This window comes from Hippocampus zosterae, chromosome 9 (assembly GCF_025434085.1).
Source record: "Hippocampus zosterae strain Florida chromosome 9, ASM2543408v3, whole genome shotgun sequence".
Taxonomy (NCBI): domain Eukaryota; kingdom Metazoa; phylum Chordata; class Actinopteri; order Syngnathiformes; family Syngnathidae; genus Hippocampus; species Hippocampus zosterae.
Genome location: NC_067459.1, coordinates 7,756,272 through 7,782,418, shown reverse-complemented (window position 1 = coordinate 7,782,418; position 26,147 = coordinate 7,756,272). Strand labels below are relative to the sequence as shown.

The window sequence follows — 26,147 nt, the reverse complement described above, 5'->3', positions numbered from 1 at the left end:
AGTTGTTCAATGTGCTGACTTTCTCCATTACGTTATTTCATGCATATGCTGTACTTATTTCAATGTATGTATGATGTACATACTTTCATCAACTGAAAAAAAATATAATAGAATGCATTTGTGACTATTCGGTGCAATATGAAGTGTCGTTTTAACCTTCACGATTTTGCACTTCGAATGATTTTGAACAAAGAACACCACAGGGTGTCAGTTTTATGATGCACTTTTGTTAGTTTATTATAAATAAATCCTAAATTCAGAGATAGTTCTTTATCTTTTATTTTGGACTTAAATTCTGTATTGCAGGGTGACTGTCCTGTCTTTTGTTAGAAATAATTGAAAGCTCTCATTTGAAACGTAACTGTCATTAGTTTAATTGAAAATTTTGTATAAAAAGTATGAGTGGTGACAGGTACGTGATATCGGTATTGGTAAGTACTAAAGAATTCAGTACCTGAAGAATTCAGTACTGGTATTGGTCTGGAAATAAAAAAAGTGGTACTGAACATCGCGAAAAATTTCTGCCACCAAATTCTCAGGTGTGCTAAGGGGTGTGTAAAAGGAAATGACTCAACACTATTGTTAAAGAACTTAGAAAAGCTGCACTTTCTTTCAAGTTAAAGTAACTTGTCTACATGTTTCTGCTGCAGCTGTATTAGTTACGTACCAGTAAGAGGTTAATGTAACATTGTGGGCATATGATGTAAAGGTGAATTTTCATTTGGGGGAAAACAAACAAACAAACATAAAAGGCAATAAGAGAAGAGAGAGGACGATTTTTTTAATGTGCATCTTTACAAACATGAAGAGAGGAGCTACAGGGTCAGAGATGAAAGAAGGGAGACAAGTCTCAGAGGTTGTTGAAGAGCATGCTGCAGAAGCGTGAAAGACAAAAGCTTCTCATGGGCTACTCGTAACAGCGTGTGTTGCGATCGTTTAAGTGGAGACCGTCTCTATGCTTTAAAGGAGACATATTAGGCATTCATTTCATCATTGAAAATAGTTCCTCGGTATCCAGGCATGTGGAATATACGCCAACGGTCAAAAATGATAACCCAAGGAGTTGCCCATGGGTGTCTCAACTTTATCATACAAGTTGAGTGAACTAAGTCAAGAACGGCTTTTGCTACCATGATGACAAAGGCGGAGATAAATAGCTTGTTGAGCATTCTAAAGCAAGTGCGAGCCTCCAAAAAGAAAATAAACCAGTATGAAATCAACCTGTTTTGAGGGGGTTGTTTTATCTGCTCACTGCTCACAACTTTGGGAGGGGCTTGAAATGAAACAAGCTGCTACTACCTCGTCATAGTGGGAAGAAAGAAGTAAACATTTGTGAAAACAATAAAAGCATCAATTTTTATTTCCAGTTGTGGAGGTGGAGTGCAGAATTACACTTGTCAATTAGTGTCGAAATAGATTCTTACAAGACTGCCGCTTTGACCTGTGTGCTTTCGATTCGCGCATCTTTGCCCAACTTGCCCAAGTCAAGGGTGGGGAGACTCGGTGCTGATGCAGTGTTATGTAAATTAGCACCACTGTAACAATCCGGCAAAAATTCTGAACAGCTCCCTTCCAGACACATTTTGGAAATGGCAGCTCACAAAAGACTCACTTGATCGTACAATCTTACGTTTAATGGGTGGGCAAGACCCTCCATGAACCCAACATTTTGTATATGGGAACTAAAGAAAAAACACACTCAGTTACCGTCTCACTTATCGTTGTTATGTATTTACGGGTTACTGTTTGTTTTTCTTAAATACAAATACAGGTATTTACTGTAATGATGACTTTACAACCGTGTCAGCGCAGAGTACACAAATTCCAAATTACATACAAATTTGGAGTACGTTGCTGATGAAGGAAGAAAACGTAAACCGAGTGGCGTTTCTTATTGACTGTAAACCAAATACTTGAACTTTGGCTCGCCCAATGTGAAAATGAATGTGTAGACCACCACCAACTCGTGGCCTGGCATGCACCTTAAAACGTTTTGGTCGATTTTGTGTGGGACCGGGGATTGTATTAACAACATTGTCAATTCGCATAAAAACATTTCTCTACTTCTGGTACCTGCTTGTCTTTACAAAGTTTCAAAACATGCCTATAATGCACATCTCTAGTAGCCTTTGCTCTGTTTTCGATAAACAGTCGGTAATGGGTTAGCGCTACACCATAGAGTGTTCCGATATCCGCACAAAATCATCTTATGTCACCACTATTGGAAGGGAACTCCACCATATACTGAGGACAAGTCCATTTACCATATGTCTCCTTTAAAACTTGTCAGCTAGACATAGATGTTAAAGAGTGCTGTCTGTCTGACCACAGCATGCAAGAGTATTTTCTTTAGAATCTTCCTCAATAAATCTGCAATTAGTTCAATGCAAATCGGGATTTTGTCAGCCTAGCTTGCGTCTAATTCAGCTCTATGACTCTAATGAGGTGGTTAGTGCAAAGCCGAGCTGTATGGTCCAGCCCCAGTTGAGCCCGCCGTGAAGCGCATACCTTTAGCTTTGACTGGATCTCGCGAGATTTTCTTCGGGCGAGAACCTGCAAGTGGCTAGAAACCTGCACAGAAGAATAGCCAAAGAGGGAGGGAAGGAGGCAAAGGAGAGAGAAGATAAGAAGAAGAAGGGAAGAGAGACGCCGTAACCAAAAGAGGAAAGAGACGCCCAGTCAGTGTCGCCGGAGAGGCGGGGGACAGGTCGCCATCACCTACCTTGATACCAGCCTGGTATTCACGAACTTTCTTCCGTGCTAACACCTGTATGTGACTAGACACCTATGGGGGTGTGAGAAAGTTTTTGAACACAACTTCTGAAAAGTATTTTCCTCTTTCATCACTTCATATAATAAATCTGTATGGTACAGTGATATCTTGAAATACGAGACAAGTCGTTTTCAGATTTTTCACTTTGATTGCGAGCGCTGTGTAGTGGCAGTGAATTTAAGTCATTTGACAGCAAACGGCAGTTTTGGCAGATTGTGAACAGTTCATATGAAAAGAGATTTGAGGCTGATTATTGTCACTAACGATGAAAGTTTAGTGTCAAACTATACATGTCACAAAGATAACACTAGTCAACATTTTTTTTAATTTTTACATTATATTTTTTAAAATCAGGGATGAAAGTAAATTTTTGTAGATGATTTCTTTGAGCCAATTTTGAAATTGCCCTCATTTGTTTTCTCTAGTACATCAGGATTTCATTATCATGATAATAAAATAACAATAATTATAATAAAAATAAAAAATCAAAAACAAAACAACAAAATGTAGTCATGTATTTCGCAATACTTATGAATGTAGGGTTAGGTTCATTTTTTTCTGACAACAAATTATAACACTTGGCGAAATCCCAAGCATTTATAGGTCACACTTAAAAATGAAAAATGAAAATATCTTCAAACCTAACTAGAGAAGAAGTAAAGACATGTTTACAGTACATTTAGGGACACAAAGCCATCTCTGATTAAAATTTGCTGCTCACCAGTGTAATTAGAATTTAAAACAACCACATTTGTTTAGATTAAACTGTTCACTGGAGCTGATTGACAACAAACAAATGCAAAACGCCATAGATAGGCAAGTGAATTGAGCTAAAATGGGAAATATAGCGGACCGAATTAAACTCATGTCTCAGAGTTCCACGGTATGTTTCACTTTTTGAATCGGAAGAGTGAAATAAATTAAATTTCTACCACATTTTAATTTACTGAAATATACAACAGTATACATATACTGTCCAGCATTACAACATGGTGTTATCCCTAACATGAACAAGACTGATGCAAGAAGAAAACAATAATTCTGGTGTTATTAATTTTTTATTAAAAAGGTGATTGTGCATCTCCGGTGTTGTAGGGGTGTAAATTAATTGAAAAATGATGCATCTATGATCCATTAAATTTGTTAAACACTCAAACAACGCTTAAAATGATTTACCTGTTTCCTAGTGCGAGTCTTCCCCGTCCTCAGTTTGATATACCGCGCTATCAATTCATTGCGACCTGTGTGGAGAAAAAGGCAAACTAGTAAACCTCGAAATGGCAGCAAACCACCAACCTCCAGGAATCTGTAGAGAAAAAGTATTTATTCCGTGCATGGGTGTTTTCTGCCATCATGCTTTGAAACGTAGTCGCAGCGGGAGTGCATCAGTAACATGCCCAAATAAAATTGTCGACAAGAGGGGCGATGCCCAAGACCAAAACATAAATATGCTCGGCGTTCGGGAAAATTTACATATTTTCCAAAAATTCTCATATTCTCATACTTTCTGTACAACCAAGCAGAAAAAAACAACACCAACTCATTATAGACGACTGTAACCTGGCTGATATTTTCCACAGGTAAGTCACAACCACTCCTGTTAACTTGACAATAAAGTTGTACTTGATAACTTATGCTACTGTAAATGGATATATCATTGTAAGGTTAAGATTTCCACGTAACTCCTGACGCAAATGGGCTAATTTAAGGCTTAAGTTGTTTTGGTTAACGTCATGGCTACTGTCAATCTTGTGTGTATAATCTTGAAAGTAAATGAAGGCACACGTACAAATGACAACATAAGTGGGCTATGGAGTATTTTCTGTTATTTAGTTGGATGGTAGTCCCTCTTTTTAAAAAGGGGGACCGGAGGGTGTGTTCCAACTACAGAGGGATCACACTCCTCAGCCTCCCTGGTAAGGTCTATTCAGGGGTGCTGGAGAGGAGGGTCCGTCAGGAAGTCGAGCGTCAGATTGAGGAGGAGCAGTGTGGTTTTCGTCCCGGCCGTGGAACAGTGGACCAGCTCTACACCCTTAGCAGGGTCCTTGAGGGTATGTGGGAATTCGCCCAACCAGTCTACATGTGTTTTGTGGACTTGGAGAAGGCGTTTGACCGTGTCCCTCGGGGAGTTCTGTGGGGGGTGCTTCGTGGGTATGGGGTACCGAACCCCCTGATACGGGCTGTTCGGTCACTATACCACCGATGTCAGAGTTTGGTTCGCATTGCCGGCAGTAAGTCGGAATCGTTTCCAGTGGGGGTAGGACTCCGCCAAGGCTGCCCTTTGTCGCCGATTCTGTTCATAACCTTTATGGACAGAATTTCTAGGCGCAGCCGAAGCGTTGAGGGGGTCCGTTTTGGGGGCCTCAGTATTACATCCCTGCTTTTTGCAGATGATGTGGTGCTGTTGGCTCCTTCAAACGGGGCTCTCCAACTCTCACTGGAGCGTTTCGCAGCCGAGTGTGAAGCGGTTGGGATGAAAATCAGCACCTCCAAATCTGAAACCATGGTCCTCAGTCGGAAAAGGGTGGAGTGCCCCCTCCGGGTCGGGGAGGAGATCTTACCCCAAGTGGAGGAGTTCAAGTATCTTGGGGTCTTGTTCACGAGTGGGGGTAGGAGGGAGCGGGAGATCGACAGGCGGATCGGTGCAGCGTCTGCTGTAATGCGGACGTTGTATCGGTCTGTCGTGGTGAAGAAGGAGCTGAGCCAAAGGGCGAAGCTCTCAATTTACCGGTCGATCTACGTCCCAACCCTCACCTATGGTCACGAGCTATGGGTCGTGACCGAAAGAACGAGATCCCGGTTACAAGCGGCTGAAATGAGTTTTCTCCGCAGGGTGTCCGGGCTCTCCCTTAGAGATAAGGTGAGAAGCTCAGTCATCCGGGAGGGGCTCAGAGTCGAGCCGCTTCTCCTCCACATCGAGAGGAGCCAGATGAGGTGGCTTGGGCATCTGATTCGGATGCCTCCTGAGCGCCTCCCCGGTGAGGTGTTCCGGTCATGTCCCACCGGGAGGAGACCCCGAGGAAGACCTAGGACACGCTGGAGAGACTATGTCACCCAGCTTGCCTGGGAACGACTCGGGATCCCCCGGGGAGAGCTGGAAGAAGTAGCTAGGGAGAGGGAAGTCTGGGCTTCCCTGCTAAAGCTGTTGCCCCCGCGACCCGGCCCCGGATAAGCGGTAGATGATGGATGGATGGATGGATGGATGGATAGTTGGATGATTGGATAAAACATGTAAATTATTTCTCTTATGTCACAAAGTGGCAGAGGAGAGGGAAGCTGTTGCCCCTATAACCCAGCCCTGAATATGCGGTAGAGAATGGATGGATGGATGGATGGTAATCTCACGTGTTCTCTAAACCATGTTTAGCTTTCAGAAATATAATTTTTTTTTTTGAGCAGCAATAAGCAGGCCATAGCTCCAAAATCCCTAATTCGACAGACCAAAATTTTGAGAGGTTCATTAAAATTCAATTTTACTTGGTTAAAATCATCAGATTTTTGAGTGATTTGGCACGTAATGGCCCACAGGTATTTAAATTGGAGATTAGTAAGCAGGTTCTCACCACAAGCCTAATTACCGAGATGGAAAACAGAACAGACATCACATCCACTCGCGACATTCTGCACAAACTGTTTGCATGTCTATTTTGGGCACGTGTGGTTCTCCTTATGTTTCTGGTGTATGACAAGGGCTGAAAATATGATCCCGGAGACGGTGGACAACAGCACATAGGTGAAACTAAAGCAGTGTACACACTTGCTGACAATCCCGTATAATGTCAGCATGTTTCACACCTTCCAATTAAAGTCAGCAAAAGGCAGCTTGTCGGATGTCAAAGATTATCCTGAGGGATTACCCTGCGGTGTCGGATGCGTTAAGAGTGATTTTTTTTCCTCTAGTTAGGGCTCCTAAGTGTCCTACAAATGTTTCTTTGTATCTTCTGGCAGTCTGGATGCCCTGTGGCCATGGGTGTAGCCATGGGTTTTCAATTAAGGGAGGCATTGGGTCGGTTGTGGGGTAAAAATTGTTCCGCAGAAAAGCAATTTTATGAGCAAATTATCATCTTGCGTTCAACTGTTCTTTTCCATGGTCAAAGACATAAGTAAATAAACAAACGGGTTGGCTGAGGTAACTCAGAGACAGTTAAGCACAGGTGGTCAGATGATCAAGTCATTCACTGCCAGCAGTTTTCATAGCAGAACTCCCCATATTGCCCGCGGTTTCAACACATAACCCATAGACTATTCTGTTCTGTGACAATATAAACATCAAACCTACTCAAAGGGAAAAAAACACACTCATGGACATAAGCTTGGACTTAGGAAAACTGCTCAACGTTTTTCTCTTGCATGTTTAGAATCAAACAGTAACACAGTGCTTCCCAAGAGCTGCAAGGCCCTGTTTGAAATCTGAAAATCCTCTGAAGCCTGCCATAACCTCAAAACATGAGACTGGTATCAATAATACACAAATAAACAGTTTTCAATGTGTATGTAAATGTAGAGGGTAGTTTAATTCAGTTTAATTCAAACGTGTTTTTTCCATTAAAAAAAAACGTATTGAAATAGAGTATCAATGCTACAATATAAAAATTGGGTCAAACCACCATTTACTTTCTTCACAATTGAAAATTTGGATTTTACAGTTTGAGGTCAATTACAACTGTGATTCAGTTTTACAGAAGATAAATGCTTGCAACGCACAAGCCAATGCTTGATGTAAAATGTCACTACTGATAAATTGTTCGTCTAATAAGTGTTATATTTGAGTGAAACTAATGCCATGGTATATTATTAAGTATGGTTAGAGTGCCTTTTGATTTGAATGGCAATCACAAATTTGAAAATCAAACGTTGTATGGTGGCGGTTAACGCAACTCAAAAAGCTGCAGTTTGGCAGACTTGTTTGAACAATTCTTCAAACAAGTGGCTTGAAAAGCTGCTTATATCCTAGAGCAGGGGTGTCAAACTCATTTCACATTTTGGGCCACATACGGCCTCGGTAGATGTCAAGTGGCCGGACCATTAAAAATTTTACCATACTCTGCTATAAATAACGAAAATAATGTGTCTGTCCTTTGTTTTGGTCTAAAGAAGCACAAGAACACGAGGAAAATGTTGAAATTTAATGAAAATATCTTTTAAGAAACATTTCATGAAGCACCTAAGATTTCCTTAGACAAATTTGCAATTGACTTTTATCATTTACATACAGTATAGGCATTGCAACTGATCCCACTGACTGTACAAAGGCACAAAACCTTAACAAGTAATTGGTATTGAAAAATATAGTAATGCACTTTTAAGATTAAACGAGATTTATAAAGAAGGAATTTTTTAACTATTCACACGAGCATATAAAATGTAATCCCTGCCTACACCTTACAAACTAAGGGGAGTGCTATAATATGTGTAAAGAATAAAGTATTCACATGTCCTTGATAGCGTCTGCTGTGCTGGGTCTGTCTCAGTGGCTGCTGTTGTCTTCTTCTCTGATCAAAACAATGTTGTCTTTTCCTCTGATCAAAAGAGTGTGTCCCCCTAGCAGATATTCCATGAATTGCACCTTATTAAAAATATTCATTCCATGTCTTTTATGCATTTTTTTTTCACTTTTAAATTATCCTGCGGGTCTGATCTGATCAAACCTCCTTGCGGGCCAGTTCTAACCCCTTTAGCAATGGATTTTTGTCCAAAGACCAATACATAGAGACAGTTTTTACATACTACTCATATACTACATAAAACTCATTGGTATATTTCCTTTTTCCTCTGTGAAGAACAACTAATAGTATTGCTGTTTACTGTGCTGTAACCACCATATCCTTGTACATCCATTCATGTGTCTGACCCCAGCCAGCCAAAGCGTACATCCAAAAGGAGCAGCACATTGTCCATTGAAATGAAGCAAAAAATGAGGCAAATGAAATAACTGTTAACATTCTACTTATTTGATTACTGTTTCTAAAATTTACAAGATTAAATGCCATTTTGGGTCCATAAAAATTGGTATCAGTGCATCATTAGTGTGTACCACGTGTAATTAACGCTATTGTTCAAGAACTTTCCATCCAGAAACACAACAGGAAAGGTGTCCTGTTTTTTCACCCACTTTTTTAGCACATAGCCTCCAGAGGGCCCTGCATCTCTCAGTGACCATAAAAGTACAGCATGGCCCTCGCGAACAGCCTGCCCGATACCCAACAAGCGCCGCCCACTTTTCGCTTGGGGCCAAAGGATGGCCACGCCCGCTCCGGCGCCTCCACATTCCTTGCATTCCTCCAAGCCTTACACATCTGTGCGAGGCAGTCTGGTTGGCCCGGGCCTGCAAACACAGCCAGAGCTCACACACACACACGCACGCACGCACGCACACACACACACACACAGACACACAGACACACACACACACACACACACACACACATATCCAGTAGCCCAGGGAAGCGAAGGGGTTACATCAGGGGTTACGGTCGGGGTGAGGGCCATGGGTCTACTAGGGTGGAAGGTTGACGGTTGAGGGGGGAAGAGGGTAAGGGGGCAAAAAGGGCAGCTGATGCTGTAACTCTTGGAGGCAACACAAAGCAATCAGTGTCTCTGCCAACAACTGCCACCTGGCCGTAGGGGAGGAGGACGGGGCCAGGGCAGTCCACCCCCTGCCAAAAAAACCACCACTGTGTGACCCGGCACGAAGCAGGCGGCAACACCTGCTGCTGACCATCCAAGTAGATGAAGGAGAACAATGCCTAGCCCACCAACTGTCACGTTTAATCTTGTCACTTCTGCCACAGGTTGCACAAATGTCTCATTGCACACCTTCAGTAGTGAAAACAGTTTCCTTCAAACTGACAAAATGACATGCTGTTCAAATTTAGACCCGTTGAAATTGACAGTGGAATTGAGGTTACCATGTCTGTCTTACAATTCCAAGGTTCAGGGTTCATATATCAGCTCTAGCCTTCCCATTTGGAGTTTACGCGTTCTCCCCATGTTTGCACAGGTTTTCTCTAAGCACCCCTTCTTTCCTTCTGCATTCCCAAAAAAATGTATGTTAGAATCATTGAAGACTAAATTACCTGAATGTGTTGACATGTTCTCTGCTATTGGTTGGTCACCATGACAGGTGGTGCCCCACCAAAGAATCCAGTGAAGTAGTGAAACCTTGTAGTTTCAAAGTTCAGCATTCGTGAATTTGCTGAATTCATTTTGGAAACTATACTACGTGATTCACTGTTAAATCGGTGCGGTGGTGAAGAGCCACAAAGAAAGCGTGTGTAAAAGACACGTAGCCAGGAAAATAAAGTGCAATGGGTACCAAAACAGCATGTCTACAGTTGCCCCAGCAAGTGATCAAAGGCACAATGCACGAGGGCTACAACTGACGCCCAGACACCAGGGTTATAATAGTTTAGGATTTTTCATTATCGTTTGTTTTTATTACATTTTGACTTTTGTTATTTTCTTACTTCAATTATTTTTAATTAGTTTGATAATTTGTATTTGTTTTATTTTTGAAAATGCACTAGGTTCGTTTTGATTAGTTTTAGAAAATAAATCAAATGTTATCTAATTACTCGATTAATGGTTAGCAAGTCCGCCTTACAGTGCAGAGGTGCAGGGTTTGATTCTGGCTCCATCATTCCTGTGTGGAGTTTGCATGTTCTCCCCGTGCCTGCGTGACCTTTCTTCCAGCAGTCCAGTTTCCTCACACGTTACAAAAACATGCATGGCTGGTTCATGGAACAATCAAAATTGTCCAAAGTTGTGAGCACGAATGGGTGTTCGTGTACGTGTGCCCTGCGATTGGGTGGCAACCAGTGCAGGCTGTACCTTGCCTACTGCCCAAAAACACTTGGGATAGCACGCCTGCAACCCTTGTGAGCATAAGCGCAATAGAAAATGGTTGGATGAATGGATAGATGGATGGATGGAAATTCCATCACAGCAGAAAAAGACTTACTTGGCCATCGTAACAACACCTTCACAAGGTTCTGTGGAAATAAAGTTGTTTGAGCAGTTAAGCAATCAGGTAAACAAAATTAAACAATTAAAACACAATGTCCTCAGTGGTGGTAATTATGGGAATCCTGTCAAAAAAGAAGCGTGTATATCATTTGAGGAGTCTAAACAGTACAAGAAGGTGATCATGAATGATTCACCACGTACTGTCAGAACAATGAGCCAGTCGGACTGGTTCTATGATGAGTAATTTTCAACAGAACACACTGTTGTGTGGGGGCAGCGGTGGCACAGCGGGAGTAAACGACTGGGGGTGCTGCTTCCGTGTCTTTTTGTGATCCCTCGACATCCCCCTGAGACTGCTGCAACCTCTTTTCCTGACAGGCCACCCCCCCCCCCCCCCATATTATCCTATTTTTTTTTTCAACCGCACCACCACTGGAATTTTCCACTTCCATGCTAAAATAGTCAGGTAATCTCTTTTTTCACGCCACATAACAGCCCTCCCCACCAGCAACTCTCTCCAGCCCACCACTGTGCCTCTGCCCTTCCTCCCCTCTTTCTCATAACATTGAAGTAATCCTAAATTGCTAGCATACTGCTCTGCAATGACTGGAAACATTCCTAAAATCTGAGTGAAGGTTGAGAGGGAAGCACCAGGCATGCGCCGTCATCACCGTGGAACTTCACATGGACTACTTTTGTACGTGTTGACCTTTGCACACCTTTTATTACAAAAAGATTTAAGGTGATCCGTTTCCTCAAGACTAATAGTTTTATTTGTCACTACCCAGAGTACTTTGCAGCAATGACAGCTGCAAAGCTAAGTGATTGGAAGCGGAATTAGTGTGTGTGTGTTTGTGTGTGTGTGTGGACGTGTGTGTGTGCGTGTGTACGTGAATGTACTTGAAACACCTGTTGGGGAGTGAAAAAAACAGCCCTGAAGAAAAACAAGCCAGGTGACATTTTTAACTTGGCTAACACACACACACACACACATGCACACACTCACCTCGCAAAATTGTGTGACAACAGAAGCGAATGCATTGAAAGTGTTTTTGCTTTGCTAGTCCTTGAAGTATCCGCGGTAGAGATTTCCTGGCTATAAATCATTCGATGTCAAAAAAGAAAGTGACAACAATGATAGTTGAAAACGTCGACTCAGCACAGTCGGTTTAGCCTAGTACAAGACTATGTTAAAAAAACAGAAGAATGCCCCAAAGCCATTCTCGCCATCCTAACTATGCCAATGGGCCACCCCTTCAAAACGGGCTAGAAAAACTGGTTGAAAGGATAGCATAATGCTTTAATAATTATAATTTATAATTAATGTTGTTATCACAGTTGTAAAGGCTCAACAGAGAATCATTCATGTTGAGAAAGAAGCGACATTATTATTAACACGTGTGACTTATTACATTGGAGAGTCAAGCTGCTTGAACTGGCCGCCACGCCGCCAACGTTATGGAAATGACTGGCAATGCTACTGAGAAGTCTAGACGGCCGCGTGGAGCCGAAACGATATTTGTAGCCAGGCCCCTTGATAAGGCAATGGAAATTTCAAGGCTTTCCCACCGAGCCAGAAGCGTCTGGGCAGAATGTCTGGAATTCCCAATGGTCACAGATGACTAGCGCCCATTCGGCGGCCGTTCGAGAGACTGACACTGCAAAAATAAGCAGCTTTTAGACATCTGAGGTCATCTTCTTGCAAGTAAGTTTCAACTGGATTGTCAACTCAGAGGGCATGGTGTTAATAGGGGAGCGGGAGGGGGGGACTACAAGAGGGGGTCTTGACAGTTTGTCGCTAAGGGGGCCCAATTTGTGAGCGCATTGCCTCTTTGTCAACGCACCACTGCACAATGTAGATGCAACACTCCTCTGCTAAACACGACTTGAGAGCTATTAAATCCCACTAAGCCAGGTTTGGGCTAAATGCCAAAAGGTGAAAACTTATCATAAATACAATTAAAAAAAAATCACAGTGAGCGGAATTTCTCCCAAACCTAACTGGCATTTTTTCAGGAAACTTGTTGAATGTGTGACGAAGAAAAAGGAATTAAAGCAGAATCAGCTGAAACGCCTGCATGTAAACTTAGTGTTTTTCTTTCTTTCTTTTTTTTTTTTTTTTTCTCAAAATGTTTGTTGAAGTTCAGAATTTTTCCGGCCAGCACGGTGTGTGCTTCATAGTCAAGAGGTGCCAGGTTCACATTTCTGTGTCACCTTTGCATGAACACCGCTCTATCCATCCATCCATCTTCTGTCCCGCTTGCCCTCGTTTTGCTTGTGGGTGACTTGAGGTGAAAGACGGGGTATACTGTACCTTGGACTGGTTTCCCACCAATAGCAGGGCACACATAAACAAAAGCATTCACACTCACATTCAAACTCCCATAGATGATTTGAGAGTCTTCAGTTAAGATAAGAAGCATGTGTTTGGAGGAAACTGGTGTACTTGGAGAAAACCACTGAAAGCACATGCATGAAAACTGTCCAGCAGATATTCGAGCAAGAAATCTGACAGCCACACATGCCTGATTTGAATATGGATTTTGAAACATGAGCTAAAAAATGCTTATGATGAATCTTGAGAAAACATGCTTACATCTCACCAATGGCGCCCACAATAAGGAAAGCCAGGAAAAAAGTGGTTGAAATTGTTTTGAGCCCTGACTCCACAAGAACCTCAGCGTTAAATTCCAAAATAAAAGATGAATTGGGATTTTTCCAAAATGAATTGTTTCAGAATATATAAACTATACGACTGTAGAGAAACTCGTTTTTTTCTTAGGGCCTAAGGTGATGTACATTTCTAAATCTATTATAATACAGTTAAATACTAACAATTAAATTGTTCAGGATCTATCCATCCAGTTTCTGGAACACTTAGCCTGTATAGGGTTCACGAAGGAGCTGAAGCCATTCCCAGCTGACATGAGCAAAAGGCAGACAAAATACACCCTGGACTGATCGACAATCAATCATAGCAGTAATAACAATAATAACACATATGATAATAATAATAATAATAATAATAATAATACAGTTTTGTCCAACCGAAAACCCACAAGGAATGTGATCTCATCAGTCGCAAAACCACCTAAAAGCACTAAAATGAAAACTAATGCTTCTAAAATACATGTTCTGTTGGACGTGATTGATGTTTCTTTATGGCCGCATCGATTTCAACTTTTTGGGACTTGATGGACAATAATTAAAGGGCAAGAAAAAGATTTACAAAGCACTACTGGAAGGGGTTGGAGAGATTCATTTCATTGTCGAAAAAACTGAGAGGATTGTTGAGGACAGGGCCCAAGTATAGGGCCCAGAATGCTTCCAGTCAATCAACAATCACTGCTGCTCGGCAAAATTTCCGACCTCAGAATCTCATTAGACGAGATGAGAATGAGACATCAGAATAAGTTGAGGGCGAGGCTTTTAATTCTCCACACCTGTGTGCCACTTATTCGATATGAGTACTTGCCAAAACGAATCCATCTCGAGCTCTGCGGGACATTAGGGGCTCAACACTTCCTGCAGTTTAATGAACGTCCTGATTCCGACTGTGATAGTTCCCTGTAAATGTCCTGCATCAAACTCAGGACTAAAACTGCAGCGATAGCAAAAGAGAAAGAAAGGGACTGGTGTAAATAAAGCAAAAAGATGCTCTCGAAACAGCAAAAACCTGCTACGAGTGCTGGTGCGACTGGAAGAACCTGCCCCCGGGTGACAGCATGACGTGCACAGACTTGTTGCATAGAATTGAGGGTGGAGAGTAAACTGGCTCTCGTATTGAAACTGCCACATAGGCGCCAGAGAAAGAAATGACAGGTTTGCTTTGTTCGCACAATTCTATAGTGTTTTAATTATGGTTTGATTACTAGTCCATGCTCTTTAATTATAGGGTTCTTAGTTGTGTAAAGTTTGAAGATACTGGAGTACAACACGATTTGCCAAGTGTATCCGTGGTCACAAGAATTAACATTAGTCTATATTCTGTCCGTGTCTGCTCTGATTCAAATCCATCTTTGACAATCCCATTACCTAAATCCGATTTGGACAAAATCTACCAATCAAGCTATCAAGCTGCAACATGAAATCAATTGAATCCATCTCTGATCCAATTTGAAGATAACCCTGACAATCTCATTTACCGGTATTATGATCAGGAACGTTAAATGTGTCTAGTATGGGCAAATGTGTCACTGCATACCACTATCTTGGGTGGGTTGCATCAAGAAGGGCATTCAGCATAAAAACTGTGCTAAATGTATTTCATACGGGTAACTCGCTGTTGTAACCCCTGACTAAAAGGAACTTCGAAGCCAAAAGTCAAACAACATACAAAGTCAAAAGCTGTAAAATGGAACTAACTTCAATCCGTTCAGAATTCAATTGGAACGCAACACTGAAAATCTCAGTTAATGTGTTGAATCTTATCTGTTGTGGAAAAAAGGGACATTGATATATATTCCGGCTAAGAAGATCTGAGGTGAAAACAAATTTAAATCCAAATATGATCTAATTTGAATTAAACAGGGACGACCCCAATCTACATGATTAAGTCCTTACATCGCTGTTACTACTTGTCAGATTTTGATTTCATTTGTTATGTGAATGCAAACTGAAAACTGGACTGTCAAACGAAATCCCATCTGGATCCGATCGAGAGCAAACATTTGGTAACAATTCAACAAATAACCGTTTAAGCTTTGTGGCTGTATCGCTCGTCTTACTGTCGACTCACCGTACATCTTGCCCTCGTCTGACAGGATGATTTTCCTCCGGCCGCAAGGAGGGTAGATGGCGAGGGCCTCCTGGAAACTCTGCTCGATATCCGGGCTCCACACCCCCTCGGCGTCGCCATCGATGGCTTTGTCCTCGTTGTCCCCGCCATCAAGCCCATCTTCTGGGCTTCCGTTGGCACTCCAATCGTGGGACGCAATGGTGGCGGCTCACCCTGGGCCCGACCCCGAGCCCCAATACGAAAGGATCGATAGGAAAGCTGTTAAAAAAAAAAAAAAAAAACAGAGTGAAGCACTTAGTTTTGACTACATTTGAAAGGAAAGAGGAAACGCTTTGCTTTGCGTGATTCTCCACAAAGCAAATGAAAGTCCTCATTTATTTATTTACAGAGGCAGACCTCAAAAGAAAATGCTAATAGAAGAACACATAGTCCCAAGATGTTACGACACCAGAGATGGTAACAAGAGAGACACAACATAAAAAGTGAGATGATGGCGGCTTAAAACAAACATTCAGTGTCCACACAAAAACACCAGAAAGTACAAAGGAGCTGATTCCTGATGTGTATCCACTGTCGCTAACACTAACATGAAACCAAATAAAATTCTTATATGATCCACTTAGATTTAACGTGAACATATACTTCCAAATGTTTGATTCGGATAAAATGTGTGTGTCTTCAAGTCAGAAACTGTAACATGTTCGTGTTCAATTTAAATACAATACTGACAATCACATTTAATATGCTGAGCAAGGCAAAAATCAACTCATCTAAATTTGACAACCTGCTGAATATATGCTGGGTAATCAGTTGCAACATGAAAGCAAATTGAATAAAGATCTCATCCAAACAAACAGAAACAGAAATAAGGCACATTAAATGAGATAAACAGGCAATATGCGCTAAGCCAATTTAGTGCCAGCTAATGCAAACTGTTGCTGCTGCCGATGGATGTACGCTAATGTACATCCATCAAAAGCAGGAATTAAATGTAACCAATAAATGAACACGACAGATTAACGACACCTCGCATGGACGCACACTGGAAAAGGCACAAGAAAAAAACAAAACACCTTTGACGGGGTGTTAATCGCTCTTATGAGCGATCTGCTCTTTAATTGCTTAACTACTTGCTTGTCGCACAGGTCACTCTCCCTCCCCTCTCGCTCAAATGTAACGGCAAAAGCTCCATACCCCAAGAAAAATCTCTCAACGGATTTGCACGTATCTTGACAATAGTCATTTTGGTCCCAAAAATTCAGAAATGCGCCGATTGGTGAAACATTTTCATCCTGTCATATGTACGCAGGCCCAGAAAAAGTTAACATGAAACCATATTCAGTCTGGGTGTGATCCGAGAAGTCACGTACAAAAAAAGATGATTTGTACTTGTTAATATACCATCCATCCATTTTCCGATACGATTAATCCTCACAAGAGTCGCGGGAGGTGCTAGAGCCTATCCCAGCTGTCTTCGGGCAGTAGGCGGGGAACCAGTTGCCAGCCAATCGCAGGGCACACAGAGACAAACAAACATCCGCACTCACACTCACACCTAGGGGCAATTTGGAGTGTTCAATCAGCCTGCTATGCATGTTGGAATGTGGGAGGAAACCGGAGTACCCGGAGAAAACCCATGCAGGCCCGGTGAGAACTGCTTCTATAAATTCACCTTGTCCTATATATCTTTAACTTCCATTTGGTTATCCTTATTCATTCAACACCAGATGATCAAGATGAGTCACACATCATCAGGTGACACTCTGAATAAGGCGAAAGAAACAACCTAAAAAAAAAAAAAAACAACCCTTGTCTGAGATAAAAGTACCAACAAGTTCAATAATTTATCCTCCATATAGCAATGCCACAGATGACATCATGACAAATCATTCCTCAAATTTTGTGTCTTTACATTGAACGAATGAAAATAAATTCAAGATAGACCATGAAATGAACTTTAAAGAGCTCACTTATCAGGACTGGCCTCGGAGAATGTTTGTGGTCTCGGAACTGTAGGAACTGTGTCTCAACGCGGACAGATCGCGGCCGACGGCGAGCAGAAATCCAAAGTGTTTTTCAAGCTGTCTCCGCAGCCTTGCATTGTCTCCCAGATGGAAGTCTATGAAGTAACCACGAGACTCCCTCCACAGGGAGCTTCTTTTTCTACTTAAGCGTTCGTGCAGATGCAGTTGAGTGGGAAGGATGAATAAGAAATGATCAATGTTTCTCGTAATGATGTTTGGGTCGTAATATTAACGTGATTTCTCGTGGCTTGCCTAAAGCGGCATGCTAGAAAATAATCTCATTTGCAGGGGATTATTTATGAGGGAAAATATGTAAACAGCCACCCATTCATTTTCTTTGGCGCTTGTCGTCAAGAGGGTTGTGGGTAAGGTTGAGCGTAACTCAAGTGACTTTGGGCAGGAAATGGGGTACATCCTGTAGTGTGCCCCAGGTTGTTGCAGGTCACAGAGTAGATAGCCAAAGAAGAATTCACATTAATATTCATAGTTTTGCATAAATTAATGTTCAATTAGGCCAATGTGCTTGTTTTTGGAGTGTGGGAGGAAGCTGGAGTAGCCGGAGGAAAAGTCATGCAAACAGAAATTGAACATACAGACAGAAAGCCTTAAGCTGAGATTCGGACCTTGAAACTCAAAACTGTAAGAAGTACATGCTTACTACTTTGACCACCAGAAATGGAAAATATCGAAAACTAAACGGATACCAAACTTCCCAATGATTTACGCCACACTACTTAATCTTGATTTAACCTTATACTGTACATGTACCAGAAAAGTTGCTCAACAAAACAAACAGGTTTCAGTCGAACAAGCTCAAATGAAACTGAATTGTCTTCCGGGTGGAAGAAATGTCCAAATGAAATCAAAAATATTCGCTGTAATTATGACTTTACTACTGTCGCCTTAGAAATGGAACTCTGTCGGAAAGCAAGGATCACTCTGTATAGTATTTGTATCTTTATTCTGTCATATAGGCTTGACGTCTCACAGTTTATAAACTTGCATGATTAGGTGACAGGTTGTCAGTACGTCGAGCTTTCCATCAGAGTGACAGCTCTTCCCTGACCTCTCCATGCAGCCTTACTCTCTGTTGTTACTTTATATTTTCATTGATAAAGACCTTGACTTTTCAACTTTCGTGTCATGTCTGCTCCTGGGTCCTAATTCCACTCATCACATGACAGTACATACTGACCAGTGGTGGACCCAGCAGACTCGGGCACAGTCCATCGAGCCACAAATGTCACGACCTGCTCCTAACCACCCCTCCACCTCCAATCAAGTAGTGATCGTCTCACAGGCTGTTGCTTCACCTTTTCACTGGCAACCCCGCGTGTCACTTCTCCTTGATAGGTCGCCCTCAGTCTGCCGAGCACCCACACACCCTTTGTGTAAACTCTGACTTACTTAAAGGTTACTTTACCTTTACCTTTACCATCTACTTGTCCTACTTTTTCACGCTCCCCTTCTATTTTACCGCCCCATGTTTCATTTTTACTCAGATTTTTCTGATTGTCAAGATGGCCGCTCTTCGGTTAACCCCCTTTCTGATTCAGATTCAGATTTTGACACGGACCTTTGTTTTACTAGTTACTTCCCCAGTCGTTACTCAAGCGCTTGTCAGTTTTTGTCACATTTTTCTGTTGATGATCACTCAGCATCTACCCCAGAACCTTTCCCTTCAGACACTACCTTAGGTGCCCGATTGGCTATTTATCCGGGACCTCCACGGGGTGGCCAACGGAGGCGCCAAGGTAAAGGTTCTGGTTTCGCATCATTCCAAACCTGCCCCCAAGCCACTTTACTCCCCGCCTTTTTCATCACCTAATTCACTATCCAATTTTTCAACTCCCCCCATTCGTCATGTTTCTGCTTTCCCAGTGCTTGTACTCTTGGCCCCTTGTGTCTCTTGTGCTTCCCAACCTCTGGGGTGGCAGGCTAATGAGGCAAGGCCCCGTGCTGGCACCTCAGCAGCTGCAACAAGTAATAGTGTACATGGATAGCAATGCCTGACCGAGCTTGTATTTTGAAGTTGACTCACTTGACTTCTATTTAAGTCTGGGCTGACCTATTTTTAGTGTGCATAAATGCAATGACTGACTTGAATTGAGGTGATATATTCAATTTCCAGTGCCCATGCGGACCAGGGCACAACTTATGTGTCCCCCTGGTGTTTGGTTACGAGTAAGCTGAAACATATCTGCGCTAACTTAAGGCGAGAAGTGTCCACACTGGACTAGTCACTGGTAAAACGCAATGTCCATATAGACAAACAGCCATTCATACTCACATTCATATTTATTGACCTATTTAGAGTCTTTGATAATCAAACACTTTTAGGGATGTGGGTTAGGAAGCCTGACAAATGCAAATTGCACAGATTCAAAACCAGAACCTCTCAACTGTGAGGTAAATGTGTTCACCACTAGTGCACCGCACTATTCGGAAAATTCGCTGCTAAAAAATCTTTTTAGGGAACTCCTCCTAACTTGCACAAAAAACATTAATTCGAAAATTTGTTTTTTAAAACTTTTTTTGAAAATTGAGTTTTGGAAACTTTGCTTATGGACGAAATAGATTTAAGACTCTTAAATCTATTTTGTCCATAAGCAAGCAAAGCAAATTAATACCTTCCTCTTAGATTAAGAGGAAAAAAATACCATGAATGAATGAATACCATTTTAATTGATTTTGCTCTCCAGTGACGCAGCAGCATTCGGTCACACGCCACGCTGAACACGATATCACCAAACCCCAACCAGAGTTTGACAAATTACCCTGCGTCAGGTGGCTAAATTAAACAGGCGAACCCTCGTTGGCGGCGACCCCATTAAACAAGTTCATGGCGTTAGAACTCAACACTGCAAACTGAGCCCCCGTAGGAGACACTCCTGTGAGCCATCCCCAGGGGATACGGTAGGTACTTGGTGTGAGGCTTTGGGTAAAAATGATAATAATAGAGTGGTGAGTGGAGGGTGGGATGACTAGGAGAATTGTCCCCCCCCCCCCGCTAAGAGAGCATCATAAGGAGGAACAACATGCAGATGAGAGGGCACCTCGATCTTGGCCAAGTGAGGTGCTATGCCCAGAGTGCGGCCTGCATTCCAGACATGTCCTTATTAAGAAAGGGCTGCGAGTGCTCACTGCTTCTCCTCCTGCCTCCCCTGTGTCAAACCGACGCCCCCGACATAGACTCTCCCCTTTCCCTTTCCGACCTCCCCTCCCAGTGTTGGGAACGTCTCTACCCAAATAAGGACAAGAGACCAGTGTAAGGGAGGAGTGGGGTGGTTGTGGCTCGGCCGGAGAGTTGGTTAGTTTGTCGGGAGAGCGGAGGGGTAAGTGAGGAGGGGAGGGGGCCAACGGGGGGTTGTTGTGGGAGTGTTGTCCAATTTTGGCTTCCACTTTGGTGTTTGAAAAACAGAGGGACTGCAACATCAGCACAGTGAGAGGGGTGGGCGCATTGGAAGTGGAGCTACAATTTGTTTCACTACATCTCACCATTTCTACCAAGCACTGAAAGAAAGACAAAATTAGGGATGCATCAACACCACTTTTTTGAGGTCATATACAAGTCAACATCTGCGTATTCACCAATAGAATACAGATACTTGACAATGCCATTATGTCTTGCAATTGTGATGATAATTTAATTTTAACCAAATATTGTTGAAGAACATAAAACAACTGCATTGACATTTTAACATCCAACCGTGTCTTATTCCTAAAAGTCTTCCCACACATCCCATTTTCACTATGTAGCCTGCAACACAAGGAATGTTGGTTTCTATGATGTCCAGGTCTAAACAGTAGGGGGCACTATCTAAAAGAAGTACAGTAAACCCCTTCCATCAAAGGTGTTATTTTCCTGACCGACACAGAAATACCGTTTTTAAACATTGAATGTAGTGAGAAAGACTAACAGCAGTGGAAAAGACAAAAATATTGCACACTGTAGGAGTGTAATGATCCCTCTGTGTTTACATATACCCCATTTTTCCCAACAAATTTAACACATCATGTCACAATGTACATTAATAAATATATCCAAAGATGTTCACTGTAAAATTAACATACAGGCGTTGCTTTCTGTAGGCATAAAAAGCAGGACTGCACAGGACTGAAACATTCAATATCCTTTTCTTAATCTCGCCAGCAAAAAAATTGGTGGAAGTTGAAATACTTTCCACTTTTTTTGTTCAAATTTACAGTAGATGGTGTTAAACACAGTAGTGTGCAGCCATCTAGTAGACGAAAGAGGAATTACACCCAAAATGAATAAATAGCAGGGTTTACTGTTGACAAGTAGACAAAAGACAAAGAAACATATCCCCTATTATCTCTCTTTTTTTTTTTTTTTTTTTACAGAATTTAAAATTTTTTTCATGTGTCTTCATAACCTATGACTGAAGGGTGTTTGAAACACGTTAGTGCATGTGGTTCATGCTGCAGAAACATCAAATCACACCCTCCCATTCCCATCATGCCGACATTTTCACGGAGAATTCAGGTATGTGCTCCCCTAAAGTCAATGCAAATTTGTGCATCCAACAAAACTTCACGCCGCTCTGTAAACATTGGGCTTGAACAATGTTTCAGATAGTGAGGTCAGCCTTCACAGAATACATTTTCAGGGACATCTGTAGGGTTGCAGCTATACAATATATGTATTATTCTATCAATAAATAAAGTATTGAGACAAAACCCCCGTTCTCCAACAACTCCACTGGCTCCCTGTTCAACAGCGCATCAATTACAAACTGCTTCTATATACTAGGGATGTGAATCTCAGCACTGAGGACGATTCGATACACATCACGATCCACTGCCAGCGATGCGATACTTAAACGATACATGGAATTTTCTGGCGATACGATGCGATACGTTTCACCGTCGTCACGATGCGATACGATTCGATACACATTAAGTTCAAATCAATGTGATCCGATACGATACAATGCAATTTGTTGCGATATTGTGCAATTAAACATGATGCAAATAAGCAAAGAAAAAAAGCTTTTAAAAAGATGGAATTCAGTATGGTATTACAAAAAGGATACCACTTTATTCCTTATAAAGAGTAGAACTTGTAAAACAACTTATTTAAGCCCTTTCACAATTGGGTTTTGTGCAAAGAAAATGTAAACAATTTGGCACCTGAGACTCACAGCTGTTGCTATAGTGTAAACACAAACAGACTATTCTCACTGATGTCTTATATGAAATATAATAATAATATATATATATGTATATGAATCTCTAGCGGAAGATGTCCACCCATCCACTGTAAGTGCAACTCTTTGCGCACTGTTCAGCGACACAGTAATCTCACTTCTCACTTTGTTGTACACATCGGGAATATGTTTGTAAGTGAACACAGACCTGTCTGGTATTTTATACCTGGGTTCCAAAACGTGCACGAGCTGTCTGAAACCCTCGTTGTCCACCACGCTAAGGCTGGAGGTCTTTGCATATGAAATAAGCAGTGGCCTTAGTTATAGCCATTGCGCGGTCACAGTGAGTTGCAAGGGGACTCCCAAAATAAGAGGCAATTTTTTTCTGATCCTGACCTGGTTTACCAAGAGTTTGTCCGGTGTCCGACGAGGAACTGGGCGGGGAAGCGGGAGGGAAACTTGTCGGTGATCTGGTGCCATCGGTTTAAGTGGGTCTGCATATTTGTGGTGCTGCCGTTGTATGGCTTCTTAGTGCAACATTCCTTGCAAATTACGGAGGTTTTATCAAGCTTTCCGTCTTTCTTTTCGAAGCCGTAGTATTTCCAAACATAAGATTTGAATGTTGCGGCTGCATTAAATATAGTAGTTTCCTTGCTGCTGCGTGCGCTAACTTCCATAATGTTTCGCTCGTTGTGTACTGGACTGTATGTGACGCACGGCTACCGTCCGTATTCAACACAAAACGCAAAGCAATGATGGTGCATTCTTTGCGCCTAGGAAAGGGCATATACAGTATGTGACGTTTAACATGAATAAAACGGCGATTGAAACGGATTTTACCGATACCCATCAATGCATCGTGATGAATCGCGATTTCACCGATACCCATCAATGCATCGTGATGAATCGCGATTTCACCCGTCAATCGCGTCGTACCCAGTGAATGAGCCGATGCACTCGGATCGCGGACGTGCGCATCGATGTATCGATTAATATCGATTATTTTTCACACCCTTACTATATACATATATGGCCATCCACAACCTTGCCCCTCCTTACCTATCCGACCTTCTCCAGGTGCATATCCCCTCTCGCTCCCTCAGATCCTCGTCCTCCCTCCTCCTGTCAGTGCCCCCTGCCCGACTGAGCACCATGGGAGCCAGAGCCTTCAGTCACGCTGCTCCAAAGCTCTGGAACAACCTACCTCCGGACCTTCAAAACTGCACACCTCTTTCCACTTTCAAGTCCCGTCTAAAAACACACCTGTTCAGGATTGCCGACAAAACATAGCTCTTCCATTTCCTATGTTTTTATGATTTTATGTCCTGTTTTTCTATAATATCTCGTTTGCTAATTTTTACATTGTATTTTCTTATTGTCTGTACAGTGTCCTTGGGTGGCATGTAAGGTGCTTTTAAATTCAAGGCATTATTATTATTAAAATTCATCCTAGCTCTCTGCTACTGTGCTAGTTTATTTTGACACAGAGTGGGTCTTCCCTGAGTATGCAGTAACATGAGTCCGTGTGTGAAAATTTACACTATGCTTTGAGGGCAACACTTTGCTTCAACTTTTTGAATAATTGTTTTAGCCATGGGAATCTTGGCTGACTTTGCAGGGAGGGAAAATGCAAAACTCAAACCAAATTGTTTGAATGTGTGTAACCCGCTTAAATTAATTCAACAGTGTGTTGTTCTTTAGAATGCAAATTAATTCAGCCTCAAATCAACAGCGCCTCTCTTGGTTGTGACAAGTATCAAAAGTGATTAAAAGGAGGTGTCAAATCCAAGTCCAGAAAGTAAAAACCCTCCCATAGTTTGTCTTGAGCCAGAGGTGCTTCGACTCAACCGACAGGTAAACGAGCTCTTGAGTAGAACCACATGTGGCTAAAGACAAACTGTGGCAGGGTTTTCACTTTCTAGATTTGGATTTCACACCTCTGGTGATTAACAATGAACCCAAATTGCTGAACTGAAGAAATTCAAAAACCAAAAATCGGGTCATTTTATTTTCCATTGATGATAGAGAACCATACAATATCAGGCAACTTGACACTGTAACTATAAACTTCAAAACCAAAAAGCCTCACAATGTGATTAGATGACACACAATGAAACACTGAAACTTGACACACAACACTCCTCCCACATTCTGGGAGTCAAGCCACGGGACAGCCAAACCAACAAGCAAGAAAATTCCAATGTGCAGCAGGAATGTAAATAGTGCTGTTGCATGCGCGCGTTCATTCAAATGCCGCTATTCATGCCCAACGCACACAATCCTTTTTTTCCTATCCGTGTGCTCAGCACCCGACCACGGCCATCTCGCTACTTCCTGTTCTCGGCAATCGGATTAGCTAAGCCCTGAGTCCCACTAGCAACACGATGAATGTTATTGCCGTTTCCCTTCTTCTTCAGAGAGAGGATTTTGTGAATTTCGAAACATGCCACTGATTCCAGTCATTACTACTGAGTCACTTGCTGGGCTGCTGCGTCACATGGAGGAAAGCAGCTGGTATTCCAGGAAAAAATGGAATCCATTGAAGCGACTTTGTACAGCACAGGGAATGACGAGAACAGCAAACGAGACGACAACAATTTATTTTGTACATTTTACAAGAAAGGACAACAGAGCAATGTGTTTGCTTTTTTCTTGGCAGAACAATAAGCTACCGTATTTTCACGACTATAAGGCGCTATTAAAAGTCTAAAATTTTCTCCAAAATGGACAGTACGCCTTATAATGCGATGCGTCTTTTCTATGAGCCGAGTTCCAAAATCTGGCTGAGACCCGACATGCTGTTTATATAGAGAAAAGGCGGAAGTGAGGTCGGCCAATCAGTGAAGTGCGGGGAATCGGTCGGCCAATCAGTGAAGTGCGTCCGCGCACTTATATTTACATATCTCTCTCTCCATAATTTACATATATGAAGAGAGGTGGACGTGAGGGAGGACAGGCACGCAGGGGGTGGGTCCGGCAATGAGTGAAGGGTGGGCGTGTAAGGCACGCCTCTAGCAGGTACCAGCACATGTATAAAAGGTGAGTGTGTGCATTATTGCAAAACAACTTCGGTTTTGGTTTTCAAGAACCCCCGAAAATGAGTTCCACAAAGAGACACGCCTACGAAGCGCAATTCAAGCTCCAAGCCATCGGTTATGCAGTGAAACACGGGAATCGAGCAGCCGCCAGAGAATTTAATATCAACGAATCCATGGTTCGCAAATGGAGGAAGCAGGAGAACGAGCTTCGCCAAGTCAAAAAGACCAAGCGCAGTTTCCGTGGAAATAAGGCGAGGTGGCCAGAGTTGGAAGACCAACTGGAGCGGTGGATTCTTGATCAAAGAGCAGCCGGCAGAAGCGTCTCCACGGTCACCATTCGACTAAGGGCGAAAACGTTAGCCGAAGAATTGAAAATTGAACATTTTCAAGGAGGTCCGTCTTGGTGCTTTCGCTTTATGAAACGGCGCCATCTATCTA

At 42.3% G+C, this 26,147-nt stretch overlaps 1 protein-coding gene across 1 annotated transcript in view; it reads right to left on the bottom strand.

Moving 5' to 3' along the window:
• Positions 1–20,344, bottom strand: part of tead3b (TEA domain family member 3 b) — a 40,542-nt gene extending 20,198 nt beyond the window's left edge. The window contains exons 1-5 of the mRNA XM_052076791.1: positions 20,311–20,344; positions 15,477–15,683; positions 3,950–4,014; positions 2,723–2,785; positions 2,509–2,571 (exon numbers count right to left, since the gene is read on the bottom strand). Coding sequence (XP_051932751.1) covers positions 2,509–2,571; positions 2,723–2,785; positions 3,950–4,014; positions 15,477–15,683; positions 20,311–20,344 — 432 coding nt within the window. The remainder of the gene's footprint in view (positions 1–2,508; positions 2,572–2,722; positions 2,786–3,949; positions 4,015–15,476; positions 15,684–20,310) is intronic.
• Positions 20,345–26,147: the final 5,803 nt, after the last annotated feature.